General features: G+C 39.5%; 3 protein-coding genes across 5 annotated transcripts in view; all 3 read right to left on the reverse strand.

Annotated features, from left to right (window-relative positions):
• chchd6b (coiled-coil-helix-coiled-coil-helix domain containing 6b) overlaps nucleotides 1-16,151 on the reverse strand; it is a 52,286-nt gene extending 36,135 nt beyond the window's left edge. Inside the window, exons 1-5 of one of the 3 annotated variants that reach the window (XM_076883874.1) lie at nucleotides 15,908-16,151; nucleotides 15,128-15,227; nucleotides 14,825-14,879; nucleotides 13,881-14,037; nucleotides 70-90 (exon numbers count right to left, since the gene is read on the reverse strand). In XM_076883874.1, the coding sequence (XP_076739989.1) occupies nucleotides 70-90; nucleotides 13,881-14,037; nucleotides 14,825-14,879; nucleotides 15,128-15,227; nucleotides 15,908-15,991 (417 nt within the window). In that variant the 5' untranslated portion in view covers nucleotides 15,992-16,151. The remainder of the gene's footprint in view (nucleotides 1-69; nucleotides 91-13,880; nucleotides 14,038-14,824; nucleotides 14,880-15,127; nucleotides 15,228-15,907) is intronic. The other 2 variants (XM_014407990.4, XM_014407992.3) reach the window with 2 other exon arrangements.
• A 201-nt stretch (nucleotides 16,152-16,352) lies between these two features.
• tpra1 (transmembrane protein, adipocyte asscociated 1) lies at nucleotides 16,353-23,255 on the reverse strand. The gene is made up of 11 exons (XM_004545178.4): nucleotides 23,066-23,255; nucleotides 22,097-22,280; nucleotides 21,791-21,923; nucleotides 21,414-21,500; nucleotides 20,624-20,696; nucleotides 20,347-20,426; nucleotides 20,131-20,241; nucleotides 19,977-20,037; nucleotides 19,214-19,316; nucleotides 18,704-18,784; nucleotides 16,353-18,282 (listed from the first exon to the last, which is right to left on the reverse strand). The coding sequence occupies exons 2-11, from the start codon at nucleotides 22,267-22,269 to the stop codon at nucleotides 18,012-18,014; spliced, it is 1,173 nt and encodes a 390-aa protein (XP_004545235.1). The 5' UTR covers nucleotides 22,270-22,280; nucleotides 23,066-23,255; the 3' UTR covers nucleotides 16,353-18,011.
• A 199-nt stretch (nucleotides 23,256-23,454) lies between these two features.
• Nucleotides 23,455-27,060, reverse strand: trim107 (tripartite motif containing 107). Its single transcript, XM_004545177.5, has 2 exons — nucleotides 26,930-27,060; nucleotides 23,455-25,369 (listed from the first exon to the last, which is right to left on the reverse strand). The coding sequence occupies exon 2, from the start codon at nucleotides 25,356-25,358 to the stop codon at nucleotides 23,811-23,813; it is 1,548 nt and encodes a 515-aa protein (XP_004545234.1). The 5' UTR covers nucleotides 25,359-25,369; nucleotides 26,930-27,060; the 3' UTR covers nucleotides 23,455-23,810.
• Nucleotides 27,061-27,076: the final 16 nt, after the last annotated feature.

Below are 27,076 nucleotides of genomic sequence, written 5' to 3' on the forward strand. Positions count from 1 at the left end.
AACGTGATTTAAAAAAAAAAAAAAAAAGAGAGAAAAGAAGCAGGCACTAGCGATGGTGGTGTTGCTTACCCAGGCATCCAAATCTGCAGGCTGGGAGGGAGAGAAGGAGCAGGAGTTAGTTAGACAGTAGAGGATATAAGAAAGGCACGGGGTTGGAGTAGATGGTTAAAGAGACAAAGAGGAAGAGCAAACAACCAACAAGTATATTATGAGAGTGAAGGAAGGTGAGGTAGAGATATATAAAGAAAGGGGGCGAATGAAAGTAGCAAAAAGCAAGAGAAGAAAGAAATGAAAAGGATCAAGGACAGAACAAGGTTAATACATCACACTGCAGAGCAAGTGGTTAAGATTTAAACTTAATTTGCCAGATATAAAATGTCACCCGAGATGTCATTCTAGCCTTCAAACGATGGCAAGTTTATTTATATGGCACATTTCATTTACTCATAGCACTCATAATACATCCAGTATATTGCAACATGGACTCTCTAACCAAGTAACTTTATATCACAAGTGTCAAAATCTTCATACATGTTTTTGGATCGAAACAAGTCTCACGGTCCTCACTACCCTGTCCTGACCACCTATATGCCCTGTTTCACTTCACTGCCTTGTATCTCATGATGTGCCTTGATTTTTTTCTTCAGTTGAGAGAGAAGAGATTATCTTTACACTTTTAAAAGAGTGTAAAAAAGTAGAAACCACAACATAGAGTTGGTAGACAAAGTATGCAAAAATGGACCATGTGTATATCCTGTTCTTATGCTCAATAATCCAGGTAAGTGACTTCTTCAGAGACTGAGAAGTCTCTGCGGCTTTAAAAAAAACAAAAAAACAAAAAAACAAAAACACACACACACACAAAAAAAAACAAAAAACCCACAACAACAACAACAACAACAACAACAACAACAAAAAACAAAACAAAAAAAACCCCCAAAAAAACCTACAGATTATTTACTGTTAGTTTAAGCCTCAACTTTTAGTTTTAACAATAACAGTTCAATTGCAATTATACATGTGTATGATTACTGTTTGCTTTAAAACCTCTTAGTAGGCCAGCCAAGACTAGCTGTTCACCAGCTGTATTTATATGATCATTTATAAGCCTCAATACGAGTCTTTACTACCATAATAAAATCTTATAATACGGCATATTCTTGAATATCACCAAATCAAAAACATTCTGTTAAGGAATTTGAAGTGCTACCAAGTACCGCCAGTCTGGCATTAGACACGGGACAGAAAGGGCCAGACTAGAGCAGTAGGTGGCTCGAATGTTGCTATGCCTCATAAAGACACCATTCAGTTAAATGAGGTGAACTCACAAAGCCATTTGCGGCAGAATGCATGTGTGTGTTGGGTAATCCGTGTAACGGATACAGCCGATGCCAGCTGTTTAACCTCCCTGCTCTTCAATGGCTGGCCCTAAACCAAGTATGTGTCTGAATGTGACTGTGTTTGTGCTGTGTGTATGTAGACCCCAGCAGTGCTCACAGGAGTGTGGCGGTCCCATTTCCATAGATGAAAGACTTAGAAGATAGGTGAAGGGGCTTGTTGTGATACAAATGCAGACAAACTCACACCCAAGCAGTTTGGTGCAGTTCATGGGCCATAGCCCACATAGCATTTCAGACGCATCCACTCATTGTTTTCCAGCTCCGAGCTCCCTGATGACCAGCAGTTAGCAGCCTCAATGTGAACATTAAGAGTCTGAATCCACTGAGCTAGCAATAACACAGCCAAAGAAGAATTCCAATTAGACTAAGGTTAATTCCCAGGGAACCTAGATCAAGCCAATACATATAGAATTCACTGTGATCCCTCAGTTAACAGAAACACATACAGCTGGTTTATAACCGTCTGCAGATCAGATTATGTTTGTATGTAGATCAGGCCAACAGTTTAGGAATATTCCTTAATTATTAGACTGCAGGTAACTGTACCAACAACATTTCAAATTTAAACTTTAACAAATTTTAAAGTTGCTCTTCTTACTACTGAATCGTTTGGCTAAGGCAAAGTTAGTGTCTGTGCAGGAGGCAGGACACGTGACGTTCACTTCCTCACTGTGAATTCTCCAGACAATTACCCGCGCTGTTCTCAGACGTGTGCAATCAGATATCACAGGGAGTTTATGGCGGGGAGTGGTAGGGTTCATTTAAAGTCTGATCAAACTGTTTCAGACATTTCCAATTCTGGAAAAAACTTGAATTTTTTTTTTGTTATTTGCTTCTTCAGCTGCATTGATTTTACTAGATGCTTTTTGGTACTTTTGAGTCTTACAGAACAAACATTTGGATCATTCCTCCCTAAAGTCCTCCTTCAGTCTTACTTCCATGTCTCAGTTGAACAGCCATCTTCTGGTCATCCCACAGTATCTGACCTTGCCATTCCAAAATCTGAATTTTCATATTTCATCAATGTATTTTGTAGATAGTGAATCTACAAGTTTTTATCCATCTTTCATGTGGTTTGAGTTGACAGCCCTAACAGTCTAATGTGAAATTTCTTTAAACCCTTTTTAAATTCACTCCTTCAATAATTGAACGGCATCCAGAACCTGAGTTAGCAAAGCAGCCCCAAACTGTGATGCTTCATACAGCATCCTTCACAAATGGGATGAGATTCTGGAGTTGGTCTGCATTGCCTTTTATCCTCCAAACATAGGATTATGCATTTTTGTCTCATGTGGGCAAAGAACAAAGTGGTCAGGAAGTTTTGTGGAACATCCAGGTCTGTGGCAAACTACAGACACACTCAAATGTTTTTTTGGAAAGCAGTGTTCATTTTTGTTTGAGTCCTTCTACTAACATTACCCTTAGAGAAGTAAAATTTGTACAGTTGTAGAGATTTATGCAGGGTGTTTTTGCTTTTACACCTCTTGGGGTTTGCATGTTGTGCTCTTGGTCGTTTTTCCAGGACACTGACTTCTAGGGAGAAGTTGCAGTGCAAGGAAGCAAAATAATGACACCCCCTCCACACAACCACACCAATTTAATGGATCTCAATAGATTTGATTAATCTATGCTGAGCTGAATTGTGTTTGCTGGGTGTATCATGAGGGTCAACAGATGCTTCATTTAGACTTGAAATGTTAGAGCAACACTGTGTGTGTGTGTGTGTGTGTGTGTGTGTGTGTGTGTGTGTGTGTGTGTGTGTGTGTGTGTGTGTGTGTGTGTGTGTGTGTGTGTGTGTGTATACACACGTCTGTCTCTCTGTGGGAGTTAAAAACTGAATAACAGTGGCAGAGAATGTGACACTTCACTAAGAACGTGCGTGCACATGCGTGTCAAAATGAGACCTTTTGGTCTGCAAAGCCACCTCACATGGTGAGAAATGCTTCCTTGAAAATCAATTATGTAAATACTGAATTATGCAAATGGTACATTTGAATAAATCTGTGTTTGGGGAGAAAAGATTTTGCCGTGGTTTTATACTCGCAGTCAGGAGAGGCGAGAGAGAAGATGAGGAAAGAGGGCTAAAATGAGGATTAGGCTGGAGAATGTCACTGGCAGACACAGTTTATGCAGTTTAACTCCTGATTTGGCTTTTTAATTAGGGAGAAAGAGGTGGAGAGGAAGAGAGAACGGCACCAACACAGACAGAGAGGAGAAAATAAGGGCTAATTCAGTGACAGCTTTCTTCCTGCCATCTCAAATGAAGTAAGCACATTCATCACTTGTGCCAGTAATAAACACCATGGGTAAAGCTAAGTGCTGTCACCCCACCTCTCGTTTGGTTGTTGCCATCTTCACTAAAAATCTACTGGTACTGATGAAGAGCATCTGTATGAACTTGAGCTTACACATGTCCATCACTTTTAAAAAGACATACGTTACAATCTGTACAAGTCACTGACAATTTTAATTATTTATCACTTTTTTTAATCGTTTCCCCCCTTTTATTTAAATAAAACTCCACTAATTCAAAATGTGAACCAAACAATTTATAACTGGGTTAATTTTTATTTACAGGGAGCAGCAGGGGCATCGTGCACCATTACTTGCCCTCTCCAATGAATAAGGGCAGATACATCAAACAATGAGTAACAGAAGCCAGAGGCAGTGTGTGATGCGTGTCAAACATTTTCATCCATTGTTTTATAAAAAAACTCATTGACACTGTATTCACAGCTGCAGGTTGGAGTATTACATCCATGTCACAGTCACAACTAATATCCCAAACATACATTCACATCTGTTCTCCAGAAATATCTTAATTTTACAAAGTTTGCTTCCTAAAACAGTAATTGGCTACCATACTATGATTCTGTCATAAATCAAGTCTTTTTTTTTTTTAATCGAATAACAGAAAAACTGGACACTACATTAGATACACCTTGGGCGTACTGGGTCGGAGCCCCTTTCACCCTCAGAACTGCCTTACTTCTTTGTGGCCATTTGAATATAGCAAACTCATAGTTATCTTTAAGGGATTATAGCGCAACAGTGACACATTATTTGCAATAACACAACATAAGTCAAGCACAAAGGTAGCTTTACATTTATTTTAACAGTAACCAAAGGCACTTAGTTAGGAGATACAAACACCCACAATCACCCACACACACACACACACACACACTAATAACATGGACTGAACCACCACTCACAACCACTAGCACTTTATATAGCCTCTGTAGAAACTATCCACATATCTTAACTGCACTACTGTATAATTCTGTGTAAATGATCATTCTGTACAATACGATAATTTTTAATTCTACAACTGTTTATAACCTGCATAGTTCACATTTCTGTATATCTCATATTCTGTATAGTTTTTATTTCATATTTATATCCTGTTCATAGCCTGTACTTCCTACAGCCTGTACATACTTCTAGTTATAGCATATTCATAACATACCTTCATACTGTGTACATTATTACATACCATAATAGACCCATTTCTGTAATATACTTACATATCTATATTATTGCTAATATATATTTGTAATATATCTATAACATGGCTAAAGCACTTCTGGATGGCTGCAAACTGCATTTCGTTGCCTTGTACCTGTGACGTGTGCAATGACAGTAAAGTTGAATTCTATTCCATTAACCTCCCACCTTCAGATGGCTGCCCCTCCCTGAGCGTTGTGCTGCCAGAGGTTTCTTCCTGTTAAAAGGGAGTTGTTGTTTTTTTTACTTACACTATGTCCACTCATCAAGTGCTTGCTCAAAGAGCGATGGTTTGATTGTTGGAGTTTTTCTCTATTATTGTAGGGACTCAAGCTTACAATATAAAGCGCCTTGAGGTGACTGAATTGACCTGAACCGAATTAACCTTCTATCTTGGCCAGAGCTGAGCAATATTGTCACACAATAAAACTGAAAAATATTTTCTACCTGGGAAGCTGTATTTCATGGTCAAGCTTTTGAACCAGCTGCGTAGAACCCTGCTTTAACACCACGTCACCTCATCAGCAATTTTGATGAGTTGGAACTGTTGATACAATCCAACTGTTGTAGCACAAATCTAGACTCATGAGACCAGGCAACAATCTTCTACTGCCCAACTTCTGGTGAACCCAGGCCAACTGTAGCTTCAGTTCTTAGCCGACTAGAATGGCACCTGGTGTGGTCTTAAGCAGCTGTAGACATTGTGCTCCAATGTTAAACATGTAGAGTTCAACAGAGATACTCTTCTTCATACCTTGGTTAGAAAGAGTGCTTACTGGTTTGAACTTTAGACGCATTGCAGCATCGATGTGCTGTCATGTGATTGGGTGATTAGGTCTCTGCATTAATGGGCAGTTGAACAGCTGCACTTGACAAACGTGGCCATTGAGTTTACATCTTCTATAACAACTGGACTGAATTTACAATTCATAGTTGATACACAAAAACAAACAGCAGGGGGTGTTAGTAAGAAACAGGGTGATGTTTACATACATGAGCATAAATCCTCAGCCTGACATCTGTTTATGAAGTACATAGCTGCATGCAGCCACAAGAGACACGTGAAACCAAACATGAGAACGCACACACAGTGTACTACAAACACAAAAGCCATGAATTGGTTAGTCTAGCTGTTTGCTCATTAAATGTGTGTTGTCGTCACATAGCTGGGGGAGGTTAAATGAATTAACACTTCATCATCAGCCTGCTTTGCACCACAGACTGTCACAGAGACAGAGAGTGAAAAAGACACTAAGATGAAAAAAGTGAAAGGAGGGATTGAGGCAAAATGATGCAATTCAACTAAAAAGAAAGAGGCTTTGTTGGAAAACTGGGGAATCGTAAAAGAAAGCAAAAGAAAACCTTACCAAATGATTCTGTCTTGAAGAGTCTTTTCATCTTATGAAGAATAAGTTTTGCCTAAATAAGTAAATAAATAACTAGAATAGATTTTGAATTTCATTTTCTTTGACTCCTGAAATTAGACTATGTTCTACTACCTGTTTTAAAATGTGTTCTCTGGTAAACAGAGCCAAGATTCAATGTTTACTCTTCATTAATATTATTAATAGTATTAAACGTTAAAGCTGCAAATATAATTTTCTTAAGTAATATCTTGGTAATCTTGAGACTTCCACATGAAGCAAAAACAAAAGCTAGAATCAAATAAAACTTTCACATAAAACAAATTCAGGGTCAGCACTCCTGCCTTTGTTTTTCCTCTGTGGAAGCTTCAGCCCAGTCAACCTAACATTTTACTTTAACAATTAGCAAAAACTCCTAAAATTTTTAAAACCTTTGACTCATACTTTGAGTGTTCAAACATTAATCATTATAGCCTCCTATGAGAACAATTATCTGAGAGGAATTATTTTTTTTCCTGTGGATAATAGGTCTTGTCCAGCCGTCTCATTACATCACAACCACTCTCCTGGAGAGTGGAGAGGTATTCCAGTCCTACACATTTGTCCTTTGAACTGACAGGATTTGTGCGAGGCGCTCACTCGCTGCTCGGCACCGATCAAAATCTCCTCATCTGGTGAGCGCTCTGCTCGTCAGCAATTACTGTTGCTTTAGACGATGTACGGTGCGAGTGTGTGAGCGAGTGAGAGTGTGCACAAAGGGCTTAACTGCTTTAACATGCAGAAAAGATGTCAAGTCTGTGATTACACTAGCTGATAACAAGTGGTTTAGCCGTGTGTGAATGTGTGTGTCTGAATCACTTGTACTTCATCCTCAGTCGGCTTCTATAAAACGCCGTGTGCACCTTCACAGCACGTCATTCTGCTGGACTCAAACGCCTCTCTTATGGTGAACCCACTCAGTTTCAGTACAAAGTCCTCTCAATCCACTGCAATATCTACACATGCTTTTCCACAAGCATTCTTTTTATTGATCAAGTATCTCCTCTCTCTTGTCATCCTCCTGCCTCTGTGTCTTTGGCCAATAACCAGGCCTGGCTATCTAGTCAGACAGTCATAGCGAGACGTCTTCATTTGTAAGGGCTATAATAATAAATTATCTTCTATCTGCCTTTCAGCTACTACAGTCTTTCCCCAACTGTGTTTCTCTACTTCTGAGCTCTATGGATCATCTTTAGCCTAATGCTGCCATTTTCTACCACAACCAGCCATCGTAACAGTCACAATTACTTCTCAGGCTACTATAATGGGTGGGTCAAGACAAAACGAATGGTGGTAGACAAAGAAAAGCAAACACATTGAATGTGACTGCATCTAAAATGTCAGGCTAAATTAAATGTTGGTGTTTCCATAAAGATTTCTAGTCAGGCAGCCAAAAAAACAAAACAAAACAAAAAAAAAAACAAATGTGGAAAGATAAATACTGAATGAAAGTACAACCTCAAGCAGTGATCACCTGATCTTGTACACCTACAAGATCAGATAATCTGCTCTATAATCATGTGAAACTATTGAATTAGGTGTAGGTTATCTTGCCTTAATGAGAAAGTATCCCATGAATTAGAGCTGAAGCCACACGCTTGTTGCTCGATTCGTATACTTGAAGTAATTAGAACAGACAGAATAGCGTAGCCACAGGCCAAATCAGCAAGGAGGTATACAATTCCAGGCAAGCATATAAATGAGTATGTTAATAAATAATATCCTAACGCTTAGTGTATGTAATCACAGAGATAATGGAAACAGTTAATTAAAAGATAAAGGTTAAAGTAATCAATAAAAGTGTGGCAATGTGCTGAAACAACAGCAGAGAGATCTTTTGCAGAGAATTCTACTCAGTAATGAGACAAATGTCTTTTAGACTTAGACAGCAGGGGGGCCTGCTGGTTAGTGAGAACATCTTGTAGCTGAAAGGCTGCATATTCAGTGCAAAACACAACATTTCCAGTCTTGTCAAGTGTCATCTCCGAGTGTTTCTACACAGCAGCTGGGCAATACTGTTAACATGTGTGGCATCAACCCTGTGGTCTGAGTGTTTGTCATCTCAGGTCTGACTTTAATGAATTCTGTGCTTTTCACCCTGGTTTTCATCATCGGTTTTCTGGACAGTGTCAAATGCTTCACTCTGAGTCATCAGTCTCTCACACACACACACACACACACACACAAAAAGATGAGACACAGAGGAGGAGGAATAAATGCTGGAAGAACATGTTGCCCAGGAGCACATGTTGCTGTGCAGAGCACACATTCATCCTTCTTTTAATCCTCCGGCTAACCAAACATGCATCAACAGCGCCATCTAGTGAAACTTTACTGGCTTACATCCTATTATGTCACCATGAAAAACGTCCAAATAGCAGGCATATCAACTTATAACTGAAAATGGAAATTACTTAGAAATATATGTTAAAGAGAAACAGGCTGCATGTTGCTATAAAAGGAAACAAAACGACTAAAGACATCAAATTCCTAGAAGCATCGCCTCACAGCAACATTTACATTTTTAGACTTACAGAACTACCTGCTGCAGGATTTAAATCTATAACCCACAATCTGGTGAGGGTGTTAAAAGGAAGGAGGAGGTGTGAGAACACGAGGACTGACCAAACGGGCGCATCACCTCTTATTGCACACACTTCAGCTAAAACTGTGCTACCAACTATATTTCCACATGAAAAAAAAAAAAAAAAAAAGCATTCTTTACAGTTCAACAGATTCAACCAAAGCTTCGCAAAAGCAGCTTTCCTGTTGGCCATTTGCACTACCATTATTGTACATCTCTCAAGCTATTCTATTCCTTTATTTATATTTTCCACTACTACCACTATTCTTTTTAGGTTTCGTTTTTATGTATTCCCTGGCGAGTGCTTCATCTTTTCTCATTTTTTCTTTATATGAAGGTGAAAGAGAAACAGAATTTTGATTCTCTCGAATGTCCTGTACAAGAAGTAAATTGACAAAAAAATAAATAAATATTTGACCCTTGAATTTTGCGGGGGGGCAGGGTTTCTTCTTGTTTTGTAGAACACAAACGAGTCGTCATCTTTAGTGCAAATATAAATTCTACACTATAACATGCAGAATTATAATAATACAAACACTTTCAAGAACGACAGAAAAAGCTCAAAAGACTGATCAACAGTAAATTCTTATAAAAAGATTCATAGCTGGCACTCAGTCTATTTGTTCTTCTCTCCTAAGATTATCTTCATATATATCAGTGCCTTTAGTTTTTATTAGTTCCTTCATAATATTGTCACTGAAATGGATCCATCTGGAACTCTGCTAAGCAGATCTGAATTAGAATAGTATGAGCACTCATGTTGCTGTTTATCACGATTTCTTCACTGGAGACAGCAGATAAAAGAATGCTTTTAATATACAGGAATACAAACATTCACCCGTGGTCCACACACAGGTATTAAAGTCTATTCTTCACACCCTTCCGGCTTCTGAAATTCAATAGCTTCAAGCAGATGCTTGTTGTTGTCTGCATGTCTCCGGGTGTTAGATGCTCAGCACTGAATACCTGTGCATACTAATTGCATTTTACTTGCAGCAGAAATGACACCTCTGAGGTGGAGAGAACAGGCAGGGGAAAAAACAAACACAGGAGGTGCTAATGAAAGAAAGGAGAGGAGAAGGGACTAGGTGTTAATGTAACGCGTCATCTCTTCTGTGTCTTCACTCGTGGTGTAACAGTTAAATATAGTCTCAGAATGAGACAGGATGACACACTGCAAGAGCCAAGTTGAATGCACTTCTTAAGAGCACCTTTGTAGGTGGGGTGAGAACTTGGACATGGTGAAATATGAGTCAGAAGTAGGAGTAGAAAAGAATCCAGCACTGTACAGAAAATAAACTTTGGAGGAGTACACAGATTCCCCACATCACCTGATACACATTAAAAATAAATAAACCCAATTTGAAAGCATCATCTGCCCCCAAAAAACCATTACAAATGTATTTTAAGGGTAATATCTTCAGATATTAATAATAGCCACAACTGTGTGGTGGGGTACGATTAGGGTGGCAAGCCAGTACACTTCTAGTGCCATTCCCAATCTTGATAAATGGGGATCTGCATCAGGAATGGCATCCGGTGTAATATTTTTGCCATAGAGAAGATTCATAGATGTAGTGAAGGAGGATGTGTAGGAACTTGGCGTGACAGGAGGGCGAGAGGATGAGATGGAGAGAGTTGATCCACTCGGGTGATCCCGACGAGCAAAAAGGAGAAGAAGCTCCTCTAATAATAGGGATTGTTAGCTATTATTAGTCCTAATCTTTACCCTAAATTTCAGTGGCACTTTTCTGAAAACACACTTCTTCCACAATGATATCATTAGTTAAAACAGACAGTGTTAACTGGGGAGTACAGCAAGAACACAGCTACAATTTGAGAAAGTGTTACACATTTGGAGAATAAGTGTGAAAAAGTCTGACCAAAATCACTAACAAGTCTGTAAAAGAAAAGATAGCTAGACTCTTATAGTATTATAGTTAATGTGAAAGAATTAATGGGCCGTAGATGGAAAGAGTCAACATTATGAGTGGATTGGCAGATGGAGCCAGCTTAATGCACAGGTATACATATGCAATGACACAGACAGACACAAATACTCATGGCGGTGGTGGTGTTGGTCGGTAATGAGTGTGGGGTAAATGGCTAATGTGAATGTTTGTGACAGGCAGCCTGAGGCAGTGTGAGGAGCAGCTCTTCAGCGGGTACATGCCTTCACACACCCCTAATCAACCCACCAGTAATGCTTAATGCTACTGAGGTTGTGTGCAGAGGCATATGCCTCCGGAGAGGGGTTTTCAACCAACACAAACATGCTCCTGTGCAGGCCTCCAAAATCTCAACTGCATGTTGTTCAACATGGATGACCCTTTCAGTTGACTGACAAGTACGCTGGTCAGACCCCCTTTTTTTTTTTTTTTTTTTTTAAAATACTGCCCCCATCTGATAACAGACGCAGACACATGTGGTCTCTGCAGTTAGATGGGCCCACGGACACCACCACAGCTGAACCAGAATTTCCCCATAACACACAGTTTTGATGCTGGAGAGCTAAAAATGCACAGGGGGGAAAACAGGCCAGAAGTGTGCGCTATATGTGCCAATATACTGTGGCGAGTGTCACAGAAGTGTGTGTGAGAATGCATCTGCCTTTAAGGAACATGGCAAGCGCAGAAACTACACAAAGTGCATTTGAAAGTGTAATGGGGAAAGACAGGGGGCTTGGGAAAGCTGTTCTTTGAGCCTCCAGCTGCGTTTTTGCAAGGTCGTTTCCAATGTAAGGTCAATGGAAAATACAAAGAAGAGAGGGAAGCCCACCCGCTAAGAATGGAGGAGCTTTTAAATCAGTTCTTTGAATGCACTAAAAAGTTGAAGCAATACAGCACAAGCAGGAAAATGTTTATCATCTTATTATTATCTCAGAACTAAGGTCTTCTAGGTTTTGTCTTATCGTTTTTGGTCAATTAAGGATGGGTTATTGTTTAAGCAGGATAGAAATCAAGCTGAGGAATAATAAATGTGTTAGCTGAGCAGAAATAAGGGCGAGTTAGAGGTGAGACTGAAAAAGAAAGACAAGTGAGAAAGAGGAAAAGGTGGGAACCTCTAGGTGCAGGTTATCTACAGCAACTCTATCATCACCTAAAGGCTAAAAATAAATAAATAAATAAAATCCCTTTCCTTTTACTTAAATAGTTTGCACCTGTACCTGTGAGGCTCAACCTTCTCGAACACGCTAGAAGCAATGACAGAGTCTCCTCAACACTTCTTTTCTGCTCTTTACAACCACAGACAGGCAACACTTTTAGTCCATCCCTCCTTGAACACAAACACACAGCTTCACACACACTGACGCCTTGTATTGTCTTGTCCTGACAGAAAAAGTAGAAAACAAGGCTTTGAGGGGAAGTGCTCAGTTTCTCATTGCAATGCAACATTATTAAATGTTTGGTGCCCGTATCAGCGTAAGCTAAGCCAGCGGCTTCATTCAGTATTCATTACAGCGGGCTGGCACGCTGAAAAGACACTGCAGGACAAATCAATTGGAGGGGAGAAAGAGAGTGAGGGAGACGGGGTTGTAGGAAATCCACAATGTTTAACTTTAGCAGAGCCAAGTGAAGCCACCAGGGAGAGAACTGCTAATTAATCATCAGCAATAGTTCATTGCTCATAATTATACATAGATGTCACTAACAAGAGAAACACTATCCAAGTTTAACACACTTGTTTAAGACACACACACACACACACACACACACTAATATTTGGTTAAATGTCCCTGTAGCAAGGTAGAATCAACAAGCTTCAAGTTTGAAGCCATCTGCTCGACATCAGATTTAATCCTGAATATTTTACTGTAACACACACACACACACACACACACACACACACACACACACACACACACACACACACGTTTCCAGCCTTTGAGTCAAGCTTACTGCCTTTAGACATTTTCCATCTCACATCAAACTCCTCACACATCTGACTCACTAACGTCTCCGTTTGAAATCCTACACACACCACACTGCTAGTTTGACTCATTACCAGTCTAAATTATGAATATAGACAACATTTTGTTTCAACAAGCCTGCTTTGAGACAGTAAAATGCTGAAACATCACAGGTTCTGTATCCAATTGTCAAGTTTATTGTTGCCACGCTGTTAATACCAGGCCGCTTCTAAAAGGCGAGGGAGACGTGATTACCTACATTTAATTAAACACTAGGACATTAATGTGGAGTGTTAATATTCATAGTAGGAGACACTTAGTGATCATATATTCTTGTTAATGACATGACCTGCTGAAGTAAGTCATTGCTGGCCACAAAGCACTACAAGAACTGTATATTTCCATCATGACGTTTATGTTGCTCTCACATCATCAGAAACTCCAACCAATGCCAAACACAAATAGCATAGTAACACCTGTGACCACTGAGTTTTGCAATATACTGAACTAAGCTTTCATGTACAAACTATGACAATAAGACAAATGTTACTAACTGAACAACAAGAAGACAATCAGATTTTGAATATCCAAATATCTGATTTATCTGCTTTTACAAACATGTTATTCAGAAGTGCAGAGCAAAAACATGGACACACAGATATCCCCTGCTTCACTAAAGCTTCAGTATTCGAAGTCAAAGCAGTAGAGGGTGCTGTTTACCACTACATCAGCGTAGTACTCTGCATCCATACTACTGCTAGATTTTACAATTTTAATGATAAATTGAGCCATTATTTCATCTTAAAGTCTTGGAACAATTAACTTAGCCTAAAAAATATAAATAAATAGATCTACAAAGCATCTCAACAAATTAACACTGCTCTTTTTAACTTTCTGGAACTTTAATCAATCACAAACACGTCTCCCTACATCTTTAAATTCATATAAGAGCATTACCAAGGTTAAGCCTTAACAAATTAAGTATATTTTTATCAAGATGTGTCTAGTGAAATTATGCAGGACGTGAAGATTTAAATAAATGTGCTCCTGGCATAGATCCAGAAAACATCACTCACCAGTATCTTGGACTTTTCGTGCTCTTCGAGGGATTTTCCTTTCTCTATGATGAGGGCAGAGGTCAGCTCATCCAGGCCAGTGATTGCTGCATTCTCGTTCTCCCTCTGGGCCAGTTTGGCCAACTCCTCCTTCACCATGGCCTGTTGACGTTCAAAGCTAAAGTAATTGAAACATGAGATCTATTAACCTTTGACACTTTATTTTGCAATGGAAAGCCCTCTGAAGTTTTTGTTCGCATAGCGGGTTAGCCACTGAGGTTTTACAGATATTGCTTTATGCAAAGCATTACAAATAAATGTGGAAAACGCCTACAGAAGTCACTTCCAGAATGTTACACATGGTTTTCCACTGTAATGTGATAGAAAAGTAAAATATACATAGAGTAAATTAACTGCATTGCAATGAGCATGAGTGAGAACTGCTGGACTTCAATATGCAAGTCTTCAGAGGCTCAGCACAGCATATAGGCACTCCAACAGCACAGAAACATGCCTGTTATACAGAGTAATGTAGCACAGGCAGTGTCAATAGGTCACTCGGCATGTGTATGTTTGCAAAACATTGCACACTGTGTGCACGTCATTTCAAATATCTGTCAACTACATGTATTCAACATGTATTCAGCTGCAGCTGTTCCTTATGACAGAAATACAACTCAATTTGTGACAATTTGATATCTGAAATCAAGAATGTGTCTCAAACAGGTTTACAGTCTATGGCATGTAAAATCCAAGTCCTTAGCCTTGTGAACATGGTAAGGAAAAAAAAAAAAAAAGCTCCCGTCAGTAACTGCTAGAAGAAACTTCAGAAAAAGCACCAGAGGAGTGACAAACAACAGGTAGTGTGTGTACAAAACAGAGCAACTTACAGGACAAATTCTAAACATGTAAACAAGCATGACTGAACACAAGGGAACAGTGACCTTGACATTGTGAGCACCTACTTTTTCCGCATTTCCTCTTGAATTTCTTTAGAAGATGGTCCTGATGGTTTTGCACCTAACACACAATTGGATAAGGATTACTGATGCATATAAAAATGACAGTATGAACCCGTTTGCAGGATTTGCAGCAGGGTTAGGGGTGTGTATAATAAGATCCCTTCAGACATGAATCATGGCAAAGCTATCTACTGCAATTATACTATATTTTGATGCTGTGCTCAAGAATCAGTGCATGGGAACATATTTGCTGCGGTTACAATGGGAAGTTTGTGAGACAGGAAAGGCCTTTGACCAGCGACATACTTGATGGTGGTGGTTTGTGACTGTCCGGCAAGGACTTTGGTGGCTTGTTGCTATCAGACCCCTGAGACTCCCTCATCCTGCGGAGCACATCTTCTGAGAGCTGGATGGGATTAATAAACACATGCAATGCAGTGTAAATGTATACCAGATTAAATCTTAAGAGGTTTAAAGTCCATCGCCTAGCCTATTCAAGTGTCCTATAACACAGAAAATACTTCTGTACACCTCACCAATCCAATGACAAGGTATTGAAACAAATGCTAGCTAGCTATTTGCCTGCATGGATAGAAAAGATTACATATTCTCATGCTGCAAAACTGCAAATATGTTGATGACAATCCCCATGTTTCATGACATGTACTTCTGATTACAGAAGTCAACAACAGCAAAGGACTTAACGTGTTTGCTGTTGTTGACATAGCGTCTTAGCTATCAGCGGTTTGCTGTGGAAATAACACCAGCATCTCATGTGACCTAGTGCTGTGAAATTGTCCGCTGTGCTAGCATTTTATCAGTCATTATTATACTAATAAAATAATAACCTACTAATCTAAGAAAAAGGGCAACAGTAGCTGGACATGACAGGAAAAAGAAGTTCTGACCCGGGTTCATTTAAGAACACTGGACCTGTCAGGCTCGCAGCAGACAGACGGATACCACCACAAAATCCCACTACTGCCTCTGCCATTAGCCGATATACCGTAACAATAATAATAATAATAATAATAATTAAAACTGTGGTGTGAATTACCCCTAAAGCAACAACGTTGTACTCTATACCTTCACTCCTTCAATTACTGTGACCTTCTCGTCTTCGTCCAGTCCGAATGACACTTTCCTCGCCGTGCTCCCGTTTCCTCCCATTTTGACCAGTTTTCCGTTCCCACTCAATTAAATCACGCAATACAAGCCAAGTCGACTGTTATGTGAAGAAGACATAAATTGGAGAGCAACTCGAGTCGCCGCCACAGCGACTGCTGGTCAAAATACTCCAATAAAGGTCATTTTAACGCTTCAGTATCCTGAAAGCTCATTGGCTAGATTTTACATTACAGATCCAATGGCTAACAGCAGCTTATCGTAAACGGACGAAGGGTTGATGGGAATTGTAGTTAAACACAAGACTGACGAATCTAAAATGCGACCTGTGCGGTATATTTAAGATCATACAGAGCGCATTTGCTCTCACACACACTATAGATAGTAGAAAAAAACAATTGAAACAAAGAGTTCACTGTTTATTCTTTAGTTCATGGAATGCTTAACACCTTGATTTGACATGGCTGGAATATTGTACAATAAATGCACTTCAATAAAAACGCAATTTTAAACATCATTTCCAAAGGATTCCACCATCAAATGTTTTCAAGAGTGGAATTTTGCTGTGATGCAACTTGTGAACTCTTGTCCAACAAAAGGAAAAGAATATTTTAATCCATTACCCGACATAAAACAACAAATTTACATTTGAGGATAAAATATTTCAAATCAGGAAAAATGCAAATGAATCATATGATGAAAAACATCATTGCAACCCCCTATTTTTCTTTCTTTTTTTTTGCATATTGGTTACAACACTATGCTGATGAATACTGCTAGCTTAAATACAGCAATCACCTCATACCAAATATTGTATTTTCCTTGGCAACAGTATGCAATATACTTATCCTTGTCAATGTATTACAATGATCCAATGCCAGTGCCTGACCTTGTTTGTCAAAAGACAAAAGTTTAAACTATGTAATGAAACTGTATCAATACCCCCATTTGATACTATGAAAACAGTTGTTTTTGGTGTACGTTCACCACTTGTGGTAACATTTGTAACTCTGAATATAGGGGAAAAAAATCAAATCTGCAACAGCAACCTTTGGCAGCAAGCAAAACTGGAAAACCACTGGTATCAATCACAAGATTGATGTGGAATACACAAATAAGTTTGTGCAAATTTTGTCTTTTATCTCAAACACATAACTTGCCAACAAACGTCATTTCACTGGCAGCATTGATTAATCTGGAATTAAAGTAAAAAGCACACAAAAAAAACCAAACAAAAATGAAAAGATGTCATCCACAAGATCTGGCTTCAATTGTTAGGAATTGTCCTTTGTGTCTGTGACATTCTGCCCTTTAACACCAATGCGTTGCCTGTATTCAGCAGCTCCCTATTATAATGAAGTGACATACAACACAACAACACTGTTTTACTTGTCAACACATACCAAATGAATTAGCACAAGTCTTTGAAGTGCTTCCAATAAGCAATGTGACCAGTGCAAACTGATTAGCCTGATTGGTCACAAATCTTAAGTCAGATGAGATGCTGTTACTGAAAGTCTTCAGTGGGAATGTACAGATGTAAGGTTTCCATCACAAGAATGTTTGATCAGTTTTATAAACCTTTGTAATTAAAATAGGTTTAAAACATCATCGGTGAGAACTGAGATATTCATTGTTGCATTAGTGCTGGAATGACAGAAAATGTGGTGAGACGAGTCAATAAACTCCCAGAAATAAGAGCTTGCAGAGCAGAATCATTATCAAGCCTGTTGGGGCCACAATGAGGGGCAGCGCTCCCAGTTTGGAGCTGGAGCAGGAGCAGGAGCAGGAGCACCAGCAGCAGCAGCAGCAGCAGCAGCAATGCACTCTGGACAATGTTACAAAAGCAGTTGCTAAATTCACAGTCCTTCAGAAATAAGTTTTTTTTTCTTTGTTTGTTTGTTTGTTTTAAGCGCCCACTCTTTCAGGCCTCCAAAAAAAGACCACTATCACCCTCCTTGGTGTCCAACTGTTTTGTTCTGCACCAACTTCACTGATCCCCATATTGCTGACAACACTACACATGCACAACAATTTTAGTCCAGCTGTACAACTCTTGACCCCTTCACACAATTACAGGTCTCCAGCGGTCAGCTTCAATGCTGTTAACGCTGCTGGACCCATAGGGTCCGGAGGCAACATCATCCAGGTATGCTCCAACCATGCGAGTACTGCTCGGACCAGAGCCATCAATCTGGGTGGAGGAATAGTACAGGCCCTGGTCATTCATCTCCTTACGACCAAGGTTTGCAGCGATGGTTGGAGGAAGGTGGACATCACTTTCATCTGGCTCATCTACCTGCGACTTGTAGGAGAATAGGATCTTGGGCTCTGAACTGCAGAGATGAGGGAAAAGGTAAGCTTTTATTTGTACAGACTGAAAACTGTCAACTCCTGCAGTGCTCATCAAATAAATCAAGCATCTAAACTGATGTAAGAGAAAACCACTTCGTGGTCATATCTATAGGCTACATTTCCTGAATCCTGTCTGACATAAGTCCTCAATACAAACATAATTACAAAGACTAAAACTAACACTGAAACAAACAAAATAAATAAAACAAACTAAAATATTACATTTTCAAACAAAAAAAGCTAAACTGAAATTAGCAAATTCACCTGGAAACTAAACCAAAAGCAAAGCTGAATTTAAAAAACAAGGAAGTAGAAAAAATCAAAACTAATAAGAAAAAAAAACCAAATGTATAATAAGTGCTGATTACACTCTTATTCTCTACATCTCATGTGACTACATACCCAAAGAAGCCTTTGAGGAATGTGACATAAATGAGCGGAGCGAAGGCAGAGAAGTACAGGAACGTTGTGACATCCACACAGCTGGTTCACAAGAGAAAGAGCAAACCATCTCAGTAAGCTTATTCAGCTCTCAGCTTCACAAAAAGCATAACCAACAGATTGCTGCCTGACTATTATGTTCAGATTCGCCCGTATAAACTCCACTGAACTTTGGTGGACCCAGCAAAACAGTGAGTCATCCCAGTGGGTGCAACTCAGCCAACAAAATTAAAATACTAAGAGGTTTTAAAACAGGCAGCCAGCTCCATATCAAGGGCATTTTCTAATAGGCTTACAAAGCATTAGAGCCACAGCTGCTCTGAATGCAGCTATTGTTTCTTCTTAGAAGCATAAAATTAAATATGAGGCTTATTTTACTTATTTTAATCACCAAAAAAAATCTAAATTGGCTTTATAGCTATATAATGTATTTTTGATGTAATATAAGCAAATATGCTTCAGAATACTGACCATAGTCCCTCTATGACTTCAGCACACAACAGAGCACTGCCGAGGCCCTGAACGAGGTTCAGCAATGACAGGATGGCAGCATAGACGTAGAAACTCCTCTTAGCTGGAGAAAGGAAGCCAAACAGAGATCAATCAGGGCTTTGCAGGTAAATTTAATATGTTAAATACCAAGTTTGGCTTTAACGATATTTGAGTAAGAAAAGTGTCCCCCCCCACCCCTCTCTTTCAGTCTTTATAGTCTGTTAATTTTCACTTGATGAAAAAACAAAAAACAAAACCAGTGGGACATGCGAAAGTTTGACTATAATTAAGATACTTTTACTGCCCTTTATGTCAGGAAACTTGAGCCATCAAAATGATCTATGCTCTCTCGTTGCCGCCCCCTACTGGCCTCTACTGTGGATAATGACTCACTATAAATAAGACCCTTTATGGAACTTCGCTGATAAATCCCCCAACTACTCTAACTATATAGCAAAGGTCAACAACAATGGCTCTTCTGATCAACTGTGTGAGGATGTGAAAATGAAGACAATGACACAAACGCAGCAGGGGAAATACAACTGCGTGAGGTAAGTATAGATGTGGTTTTAAAAAGTTAACTCTAAAAGACAAGACACGACTTTATGTGGCCAATTAGGTCAAAAATACTTCTGCTATTGAAAAACTGTAACATTTTTTTTTTATCATATCAAAAGTTAGGAGCAATTCTACTTCTCCAATCTTAACTTTGTTGTTTAATGCAATTTAACTTTTAACTCACATGGCAGAGATATCCTTTCTCTTATTGGAGTTTTTGGTAAGATCACAATCAAAGAGTACACCTATTTAAAAAAAGACAAATATGAGATAACAGGCTGATCATTTATGGTAAAGGATCTTTTTGCTCATGCTGCCATTATAATGGAGTTACTGACCAGAAAGAAAAAGCAGGAGCTTGCCAGCCAGAAGTGCCGGCCCCCGTGACCATAGATGTTGAAGTCCTCCGCTGACAGATGACTGTCAGGATACAGTATCTCTAGCGTGCCCTGAGACAATGTATTATTCAGTTCATCTGCATGCAGAATTTCCTGCCACAATATGTCATGATGGTAATCATTTGAAACTATATTTAACCTCCCATCTGCCATTACCTGTGTGACTGAGTACGCCAGAGCCAACACAGCAGTAATAGCCAGCACACGCTTTATGCTGGATTTGCTCTCCAGGTGGCCTAATGAACAGAGGAAGAATCATGCTTAACAGGAAAACAGCTGCATTAAATTAATTGCACTTAGCACTGAAAAGAAAATTAAAAAAAAAACAAAAAAACATATTAAACATATTTGTCATGTAAAAAGCTAGAAACATTACACACCTAAAAATAAAATGTATGGTAAATGAGAACTGAAACCAACATGACAAACTCACCAAAAGCCAGTCCCAAGATGATGACGCTGAGCTCAATAGCCAGCAAGAAAAAACGAGTGATTTCCCAGAGCACCTAAAGAGAAAAGAAATCTTTAGGAGGAATTCCTGTTGTTAAGGAGATCAGCTGTGTATTAACACGTGTTAAGTCGAAGTGCATAACTTTAAAGGTCAGCAGACACACCATTATGTTATATATTCATTCATTCTTTTTTGGTAAATTTAATAGTTTAGCCCTGATAATGTGCAATGGAAATAACAGGTCCATCTCTCTAAGCTCCATAGTGATCTGCCTGGTATGTGTGGAATGAAGCTACGCCTTTTCTTTTAAACATGAAAGGTCAAAAACTTTTTTGGACACTTAATAAAAAGTTATCTCTTGCAGGATATTGTCCCTGTCATTTTAGTACAAGTCAAATATTTATACTGACAGAAACCCAAACTGTTTTGTACACAAGAGACTTAGAAAAGGCATACATTTCAGTCTCTTATAAGCCTATAATTAAAAGACGTTTTAACAAATTCCAGGTATGCTCCCATTTGTACATTGCAGTACCATTAGGAATGGGAAGACACATTAAATTGAAACAGTAGATAATAACTTGAAATTCAGCTCTGTTTTACACCTTTTTCTGAAAACAAACTGACACCGTAACAGACTCTATCGTTTTGGGCGTGGCGTGGCTACGACCAAACGGGTGTCATTTCTATCACAGATTATAATTTTACTTTAAATTACAACTTGTAGCCATAAACCTGTAAAGTTTTACTTGTGGATCATGCGCTTGCTTACTTTGTCTACAATGGTGGCAGCACTGGATGCACTGACAGTCATGGACACTATAGCCCGGGTAATTCCAACTGCTGCAACAACAAAAACCTAAGAACCACAGCACACAACACGTTAGACTACATGATATAGTCTGTCAACATAACATGGTCATAATAAAAATCATATACTGGTGGAAAATTAGGCCAAAGTACAGCTGATAACAATCCTGTACTCAACAACACTATTGACAACAGTTCCTTTATTGCTTTGCCAGGCTGAGGTAAGGTGTATTAATATACGGTTTGACAAATAGATCAATCTTTTACATCTTAAATGCTTTGGTATACCAGTTCAAAGAGGAAAAAGCACATCCACTGATTGTACAGTTTGTGTCCTACCAGCAAGTAAAAAGTGACGAAGATGGGGCTAGAGGTGAGGCGGATCTTTGCCCTGGCTGAGGGCAGCTTCCACATCAGGAATACAAAGAAGGCCACATTAGGCACGAGCAATAAAATGTCCCAGAACCGCACCCTGAAGCAGACAGGTGAATGTGAAGGGTAAATGAAGGGATTAAGTCCTTCAGCAAAGAGTGCGTATCTATAAACATTTTTGATAATCTGGTAAATTTCTACTTTGAACAGTCTCTGTTTTGCACTTATAGTAACAGTAGTTTCAACAGTAATTTTGCACAATCAACTGATTACCTGGATTCTCCAATGTCCTCATACAGAACTTGTAGGCATTTGTGAGGCTTGGTGATGTTGTTTTGGGTATCAGGTTGCCAGGTCGAGAATGCTGTTGTGTTTCCCAGTGGCGTAGGTGAAACACTGCCATTGTCCTGAGAAAAACTAACCACAGTAGTCACTGTGGCTAGCATGGTGTCAGAGCCTGAGGGAAGACATATCTGATTAAGTCAAATAATATTTTAAACACGGTTAGTCATTTTGAAATATGTAAGAACTTTACTGTAGGGGTGCTGCAGGTACTGAAGGGGTCTGCTTTAGCTACATACAAGATTGCTGTATCCTCCTTTAAAGAATTTATAGTTGGTCTTCTAGATAAAGCTATATACACGGGAACACTTATTTAAAAAGTAGTGCAGTCGATGCATCAAGAAATCACAGCTCATGTACTTGAACGTTACATGATGAGAAACTCGACATGCAGTGTTCAGTGCCAAGCAGTAACACTAATCTCGTTAACATTTACTTGACGCCTACTCAACAACTGGACAAGAGACAAGTTACAGTAGCCTTCCAAACTTGTCCACAGCTTACAAAAATACCAGGGGCTAAGACTAACATACGTACATTTTTTGCTAGAGTCAGCTAAAGTTGAAAATGGGCAGGAATCATGTCGCTGCAGGACTTCTGCGTATTATTTATCGGAATACTTTCAGTTAGGGAAGGGGAATTTCAGACGTTAGCTAAGCCGCTAAGCTCGTTAGCTCCCGTCGGAATTTGTGTTGTTTATTAAACGAAACTACTCGCTCATTCCTCAGAAACAAATTCGTCAATGACGATAGTACTCATGGTACATGCGGCTTGTTTATGTAACATAAAGTACCAGAGATTAAAAGCCGATGGACTAGCGTTAGCAACAAAACAAACTGGTGGCAGTGTACTGACGCCGACACAGCGTGGAGCATGAAATAGTAAATATTAGCATCTTACCTTTTCAGAAGACTCGGAATTAAGGATATAACTGCTGTAAAATATATTATTCAATAATGTAATTCAAGCACATGTGTTGTCATACACATAGTAATCGACCGACACACTGGTCTCCAACAGGGGACATAGCTATGCCAGATACTTTCGTTAACAAATTTCCCGTCGGGTCAGCTGACACTCTCACCCACCAAACAGAATGAGCAAGTCTCGCGAGATGTCATACTTATTAATGAAATGGATGTGGTAGTAGGGAGGTTTTGTTTACTTAATACTTAAGCAAGTAAAACACAAAGCACAAAAGACTGATCTCTCACAAATATGTAAAATAGCGTGTATGGTTGTGAAGACTAATTGTATAATGATAATATATTATGAAACAGAGGCCCTGGGGATTTTGTAAGGAGTTTATTTATCAGTTAAAGTAGAAAAACATCTTTAAAATTACATCTTTATTTTAAAGTGTTCTTCCTTGTTTACATTATATTAGGAGTGCATTATGCTGGAGTAATAAAAAATATATTTATCCACATTCCCCTCTGAACTCTGCATGTCTGCGCTAGTCTTTCAGTCATTCAGCAAGTATTTCACTCATATTAACAACTTTATGTTGATGCCAAATTGAGAAGCATCCCTCCGTCATTATGTAAAGCCTCTAGTACAAGGCAAAACTGTTTTATTGTACAAGTCTTAACTTAAATTATTTACTATTTTTTTCTATGCACAGTTTGTTAAATTGTGGTTACAATTATGAATAAATTGTGACACGGCCTTTTGGGTGACCTGACATCATCCTGTAGGCCAGGTGCACTGGTTCAGTTAAGTTAGCTTTAAATGTATAAATGTGAGTCTTTCCACTGGTAGGGCTAACATTGTAGAAGCTCAGCCTGTGGGTCTTGAAGCTCAGCTTGATCTCAAGTCTGCGTGACACTGTGGTCCTCTTCAAAGGCACACTGTGACTTTGCTCGAAGGCAGTCAGAAGGTTGTTGAACCACATCAGACACCAAGAGCTTCGACTGCTTTCCAGAGCAGATGGCACCCCGCTGCGTTCTAGTTTCCCACTGTAGCACACGCCAATGATCCAAGGTGACCCCTCCAGCTCCACCTCCCAGCAATGATCACCTTCAGAGAAGCTTTGGTTGCTGAGGACCTGGAAGAAGCTGGCGAACCTCTTAGGAGAGGACGGGTAGTTTTGTTTGGCAGCACTAAATGTGGCCGTTTTCAAGTCCTCTGAGAGAACAAGGTTAGGGTGGACTGTTTCTGGATCAAAGGTGATCTCAGAAGGGTTGAGGGTGTTTCGAAGAGAGCGCTGAATCTCTCCGAGTCTTTCCCTCAGCTCAGCATTCATGTCTTCCACCTTGGGACAAGCCTGTGCAAGGTTGACTTTTACCTTAACAAGCTCTTCCTCTTCTCCCACTTGTTTTGAAATCAAATCTGCAATTTGTGGTTGCAAACGTTGGAGCTCTTCACTAAATGTTGCCCCATCGTCTTCTTTCAAAAGGGATTCAGCTGTTTGCAAAGCCTGCCTCAGCTGCTCGGTCAGCTCAGAGGCCTGACTGACCCGAGAGCATATGATGGCCTCAGGTAGACCTAACTGTTCTTCAATCATCTGTGTCACTCCCTCGATGTAGTTCTGCGACAGCTCCTTTATCTTCTCTAACAGGCCGGATGCTTTCTCTCTCAGCCGACCACTAGCAGTGGTCACCTCTAACTCCAACTCCTTTTCTTTCTTAAGGATACCCTCTGCCATCTCTAACTTGACGTTCAGCTCAGTCACTTGCGACGCCAGTTTAAACTTTGGTTCATCCAGTTCCATTTTGCCTCTGCCACCACCTTTTTCCTGATCCATTGAAAAGGGATGCTCTGTGGATCCAGACCCAATTCGAAACCCATCCTTTGCTTTGCATTCTTCGCTCTCCTCTTGGAGCTCTCCAGCTTTTTCTTGCACTTGGTGATATTTGGCTTCAGATTCCTCTGTCATAGAGCTATGATCGCTCTCGACTGTTACATAGCTGCCATCAGCAGGGTTTCCAGGGGGGAGGACTTTCCCAGCAGTGGCTTTGTAGGTTTCTACAATACTACGCATTTTGAAGTTCTTCACGAGGGCATCGGATCCCTGGTACTCAGAATGACACTCGGGGCAGTTGTGATGGTCAAGGCCTTCTGCCATGGTCTCAAGACAGGCAAAGCAGTAGAAATGACCGCAAGGAAGAGAAACTGGGTCAGAGAATAGTTGCAGGCAAATGGGACATGTAAGCTCCAAAGCCAAAGCCTCTTCATTCTCACTCTCAGACATGATGACAGGTGCTGAAAAAAAAGACAACCTGGGGTAAACATTTGCAATGGTAAGTAATTCACAATACACAATTAATGTAATTAAAAAGGGCTTCCATTCTACACTAATTATTATGAATGAATGCATATATGACTACATGTATGAATCACAGATCAATTTTCAATACTTTTTACTATGTAAAAGTATTGATTTTACATATGCAAGTTAAAACAACAATGGGAAAGAAAAATACATTATTATAAGAGATTCTGGAGTAGCACTGCATATCTCTGAAGGCACCATTAATGATGATTGGCATTACAGATGATTCGGAACAATATATGCTGCCAGAAAGAAGGCGTGCTGATGTCAGCAAGGCATTGCCATGACACTTTGTGCGTGTATTACAGCAGTATGTTACTAAACTGGTTTGGCAGCGGTCCAGACCTAATGCAAACACAGTAGAAAGAAAGAAAAAAATGCTGACAGCGATTAAATACCAAGCTCTTTAGCTTCTGTCTTCTTAATGACCAAACTGCAAACCAACCAAGTTTTACATTTGTTTGTTTTGTTTGAGCATCGAAATGAAGTGTATTTCACCTGGCAGAGGAGAAAAACAACTATTACAACAAAACACAGGGGAAAGGACACCAGTGAGGACTTGCTGATGTGGGTAGACGTAATTTGGCCATGACCTCGACAGTATTGATAGATTTACAGTTAGAATCACTATCAGAAAAATATATGTGCAACCGTAACATTGATTTGCAGCTCTGTTACTTCTATCCCGGCTACGTTTTTGTCATTATCTAATAACAAATATTTATTTTCTCGGCTTCCAAAAGGTTTAATCTGGTTTAATTTTCATGGTCTGGGGGTTGGATGCATAATGTATTTGAGCGATATCGACTTCTTTTCTAGATAGGGTTGATAAGCTGAAAACAGCAAACACATTATGGAAACAGACGGACAAACCACGGTTTTTTGTTTGTTTTTTTTAGTTTTCTGAAATGCAATAAATACAATAAAAATGATAATTAGATATTTTCCCATAACTGGTAACGTCTACATTGTTCCCCGTGTCTCACATATTTTCTTGCAGTAGTAAAATCCGGAAGTTACACCAGTGACTAAGCACAACAACTGAAGAGTTGTAGTGCATTGAAAACAAAATAAGACCATATGTCAGCATCGTCACAGGATGCCTTTCACATGATACCTGCTGTAAATGAAAACTTGCAGTCATGGCCATAAAAGGGGAAACGGAAAGATCTACGAGTAACTGGTAAGAAGACTGTTAACCTGTTGGTTAAGTTTCGCTTTCCTGAGAACAGGACGCACACAAGCGGAATCCAAAGGTCACTTTCCTTCACATGTACGATGAACGTTTCCCTGCTAGGGTGGGAACAAAAGATGAGCTCACTTAATTCGGCTTTGTTTTCTTATTAAATCGCACATTGCACGATTGCTCTTCAAAAGCCTCTCAAGCCCCAAATTTCTGGGGCATCGTGTAAAGCGTAAACACTTATTTAGAAACATTTAATTATTATTATTGTTATTTTAAAACATACCATCCAGCTTTAAAGACTTACCTGAAGGAACCGTAATTTTTTGTGTTGCTTCTTCCGTGTCAGGTGCGTCAACAAAACGCCCTGCGCAGAGGTCCGCTGTAACCCTGGTAGCCTTCAGCAAACACTGACGCCGTCACCTACCCACGTGGAGCTAATAAAACTGCAGCT

The sequence above is a fragment of the Maylandia zebra genome, linkage group LG5 (assembly GCF_041146795.1).
Source record: "Maylandia zebra isolate NMK-2024a linkage group LG5, Mzebra_GT3a, whole genome shotgun sequence".
In the NCBI taxonomy this organism is placed as follows: Eukaryota; Metazoa; Chordata; class Actinopteri; order Cichliformes; family Cichlidae; genus Maylandia; species Maylandia zebra.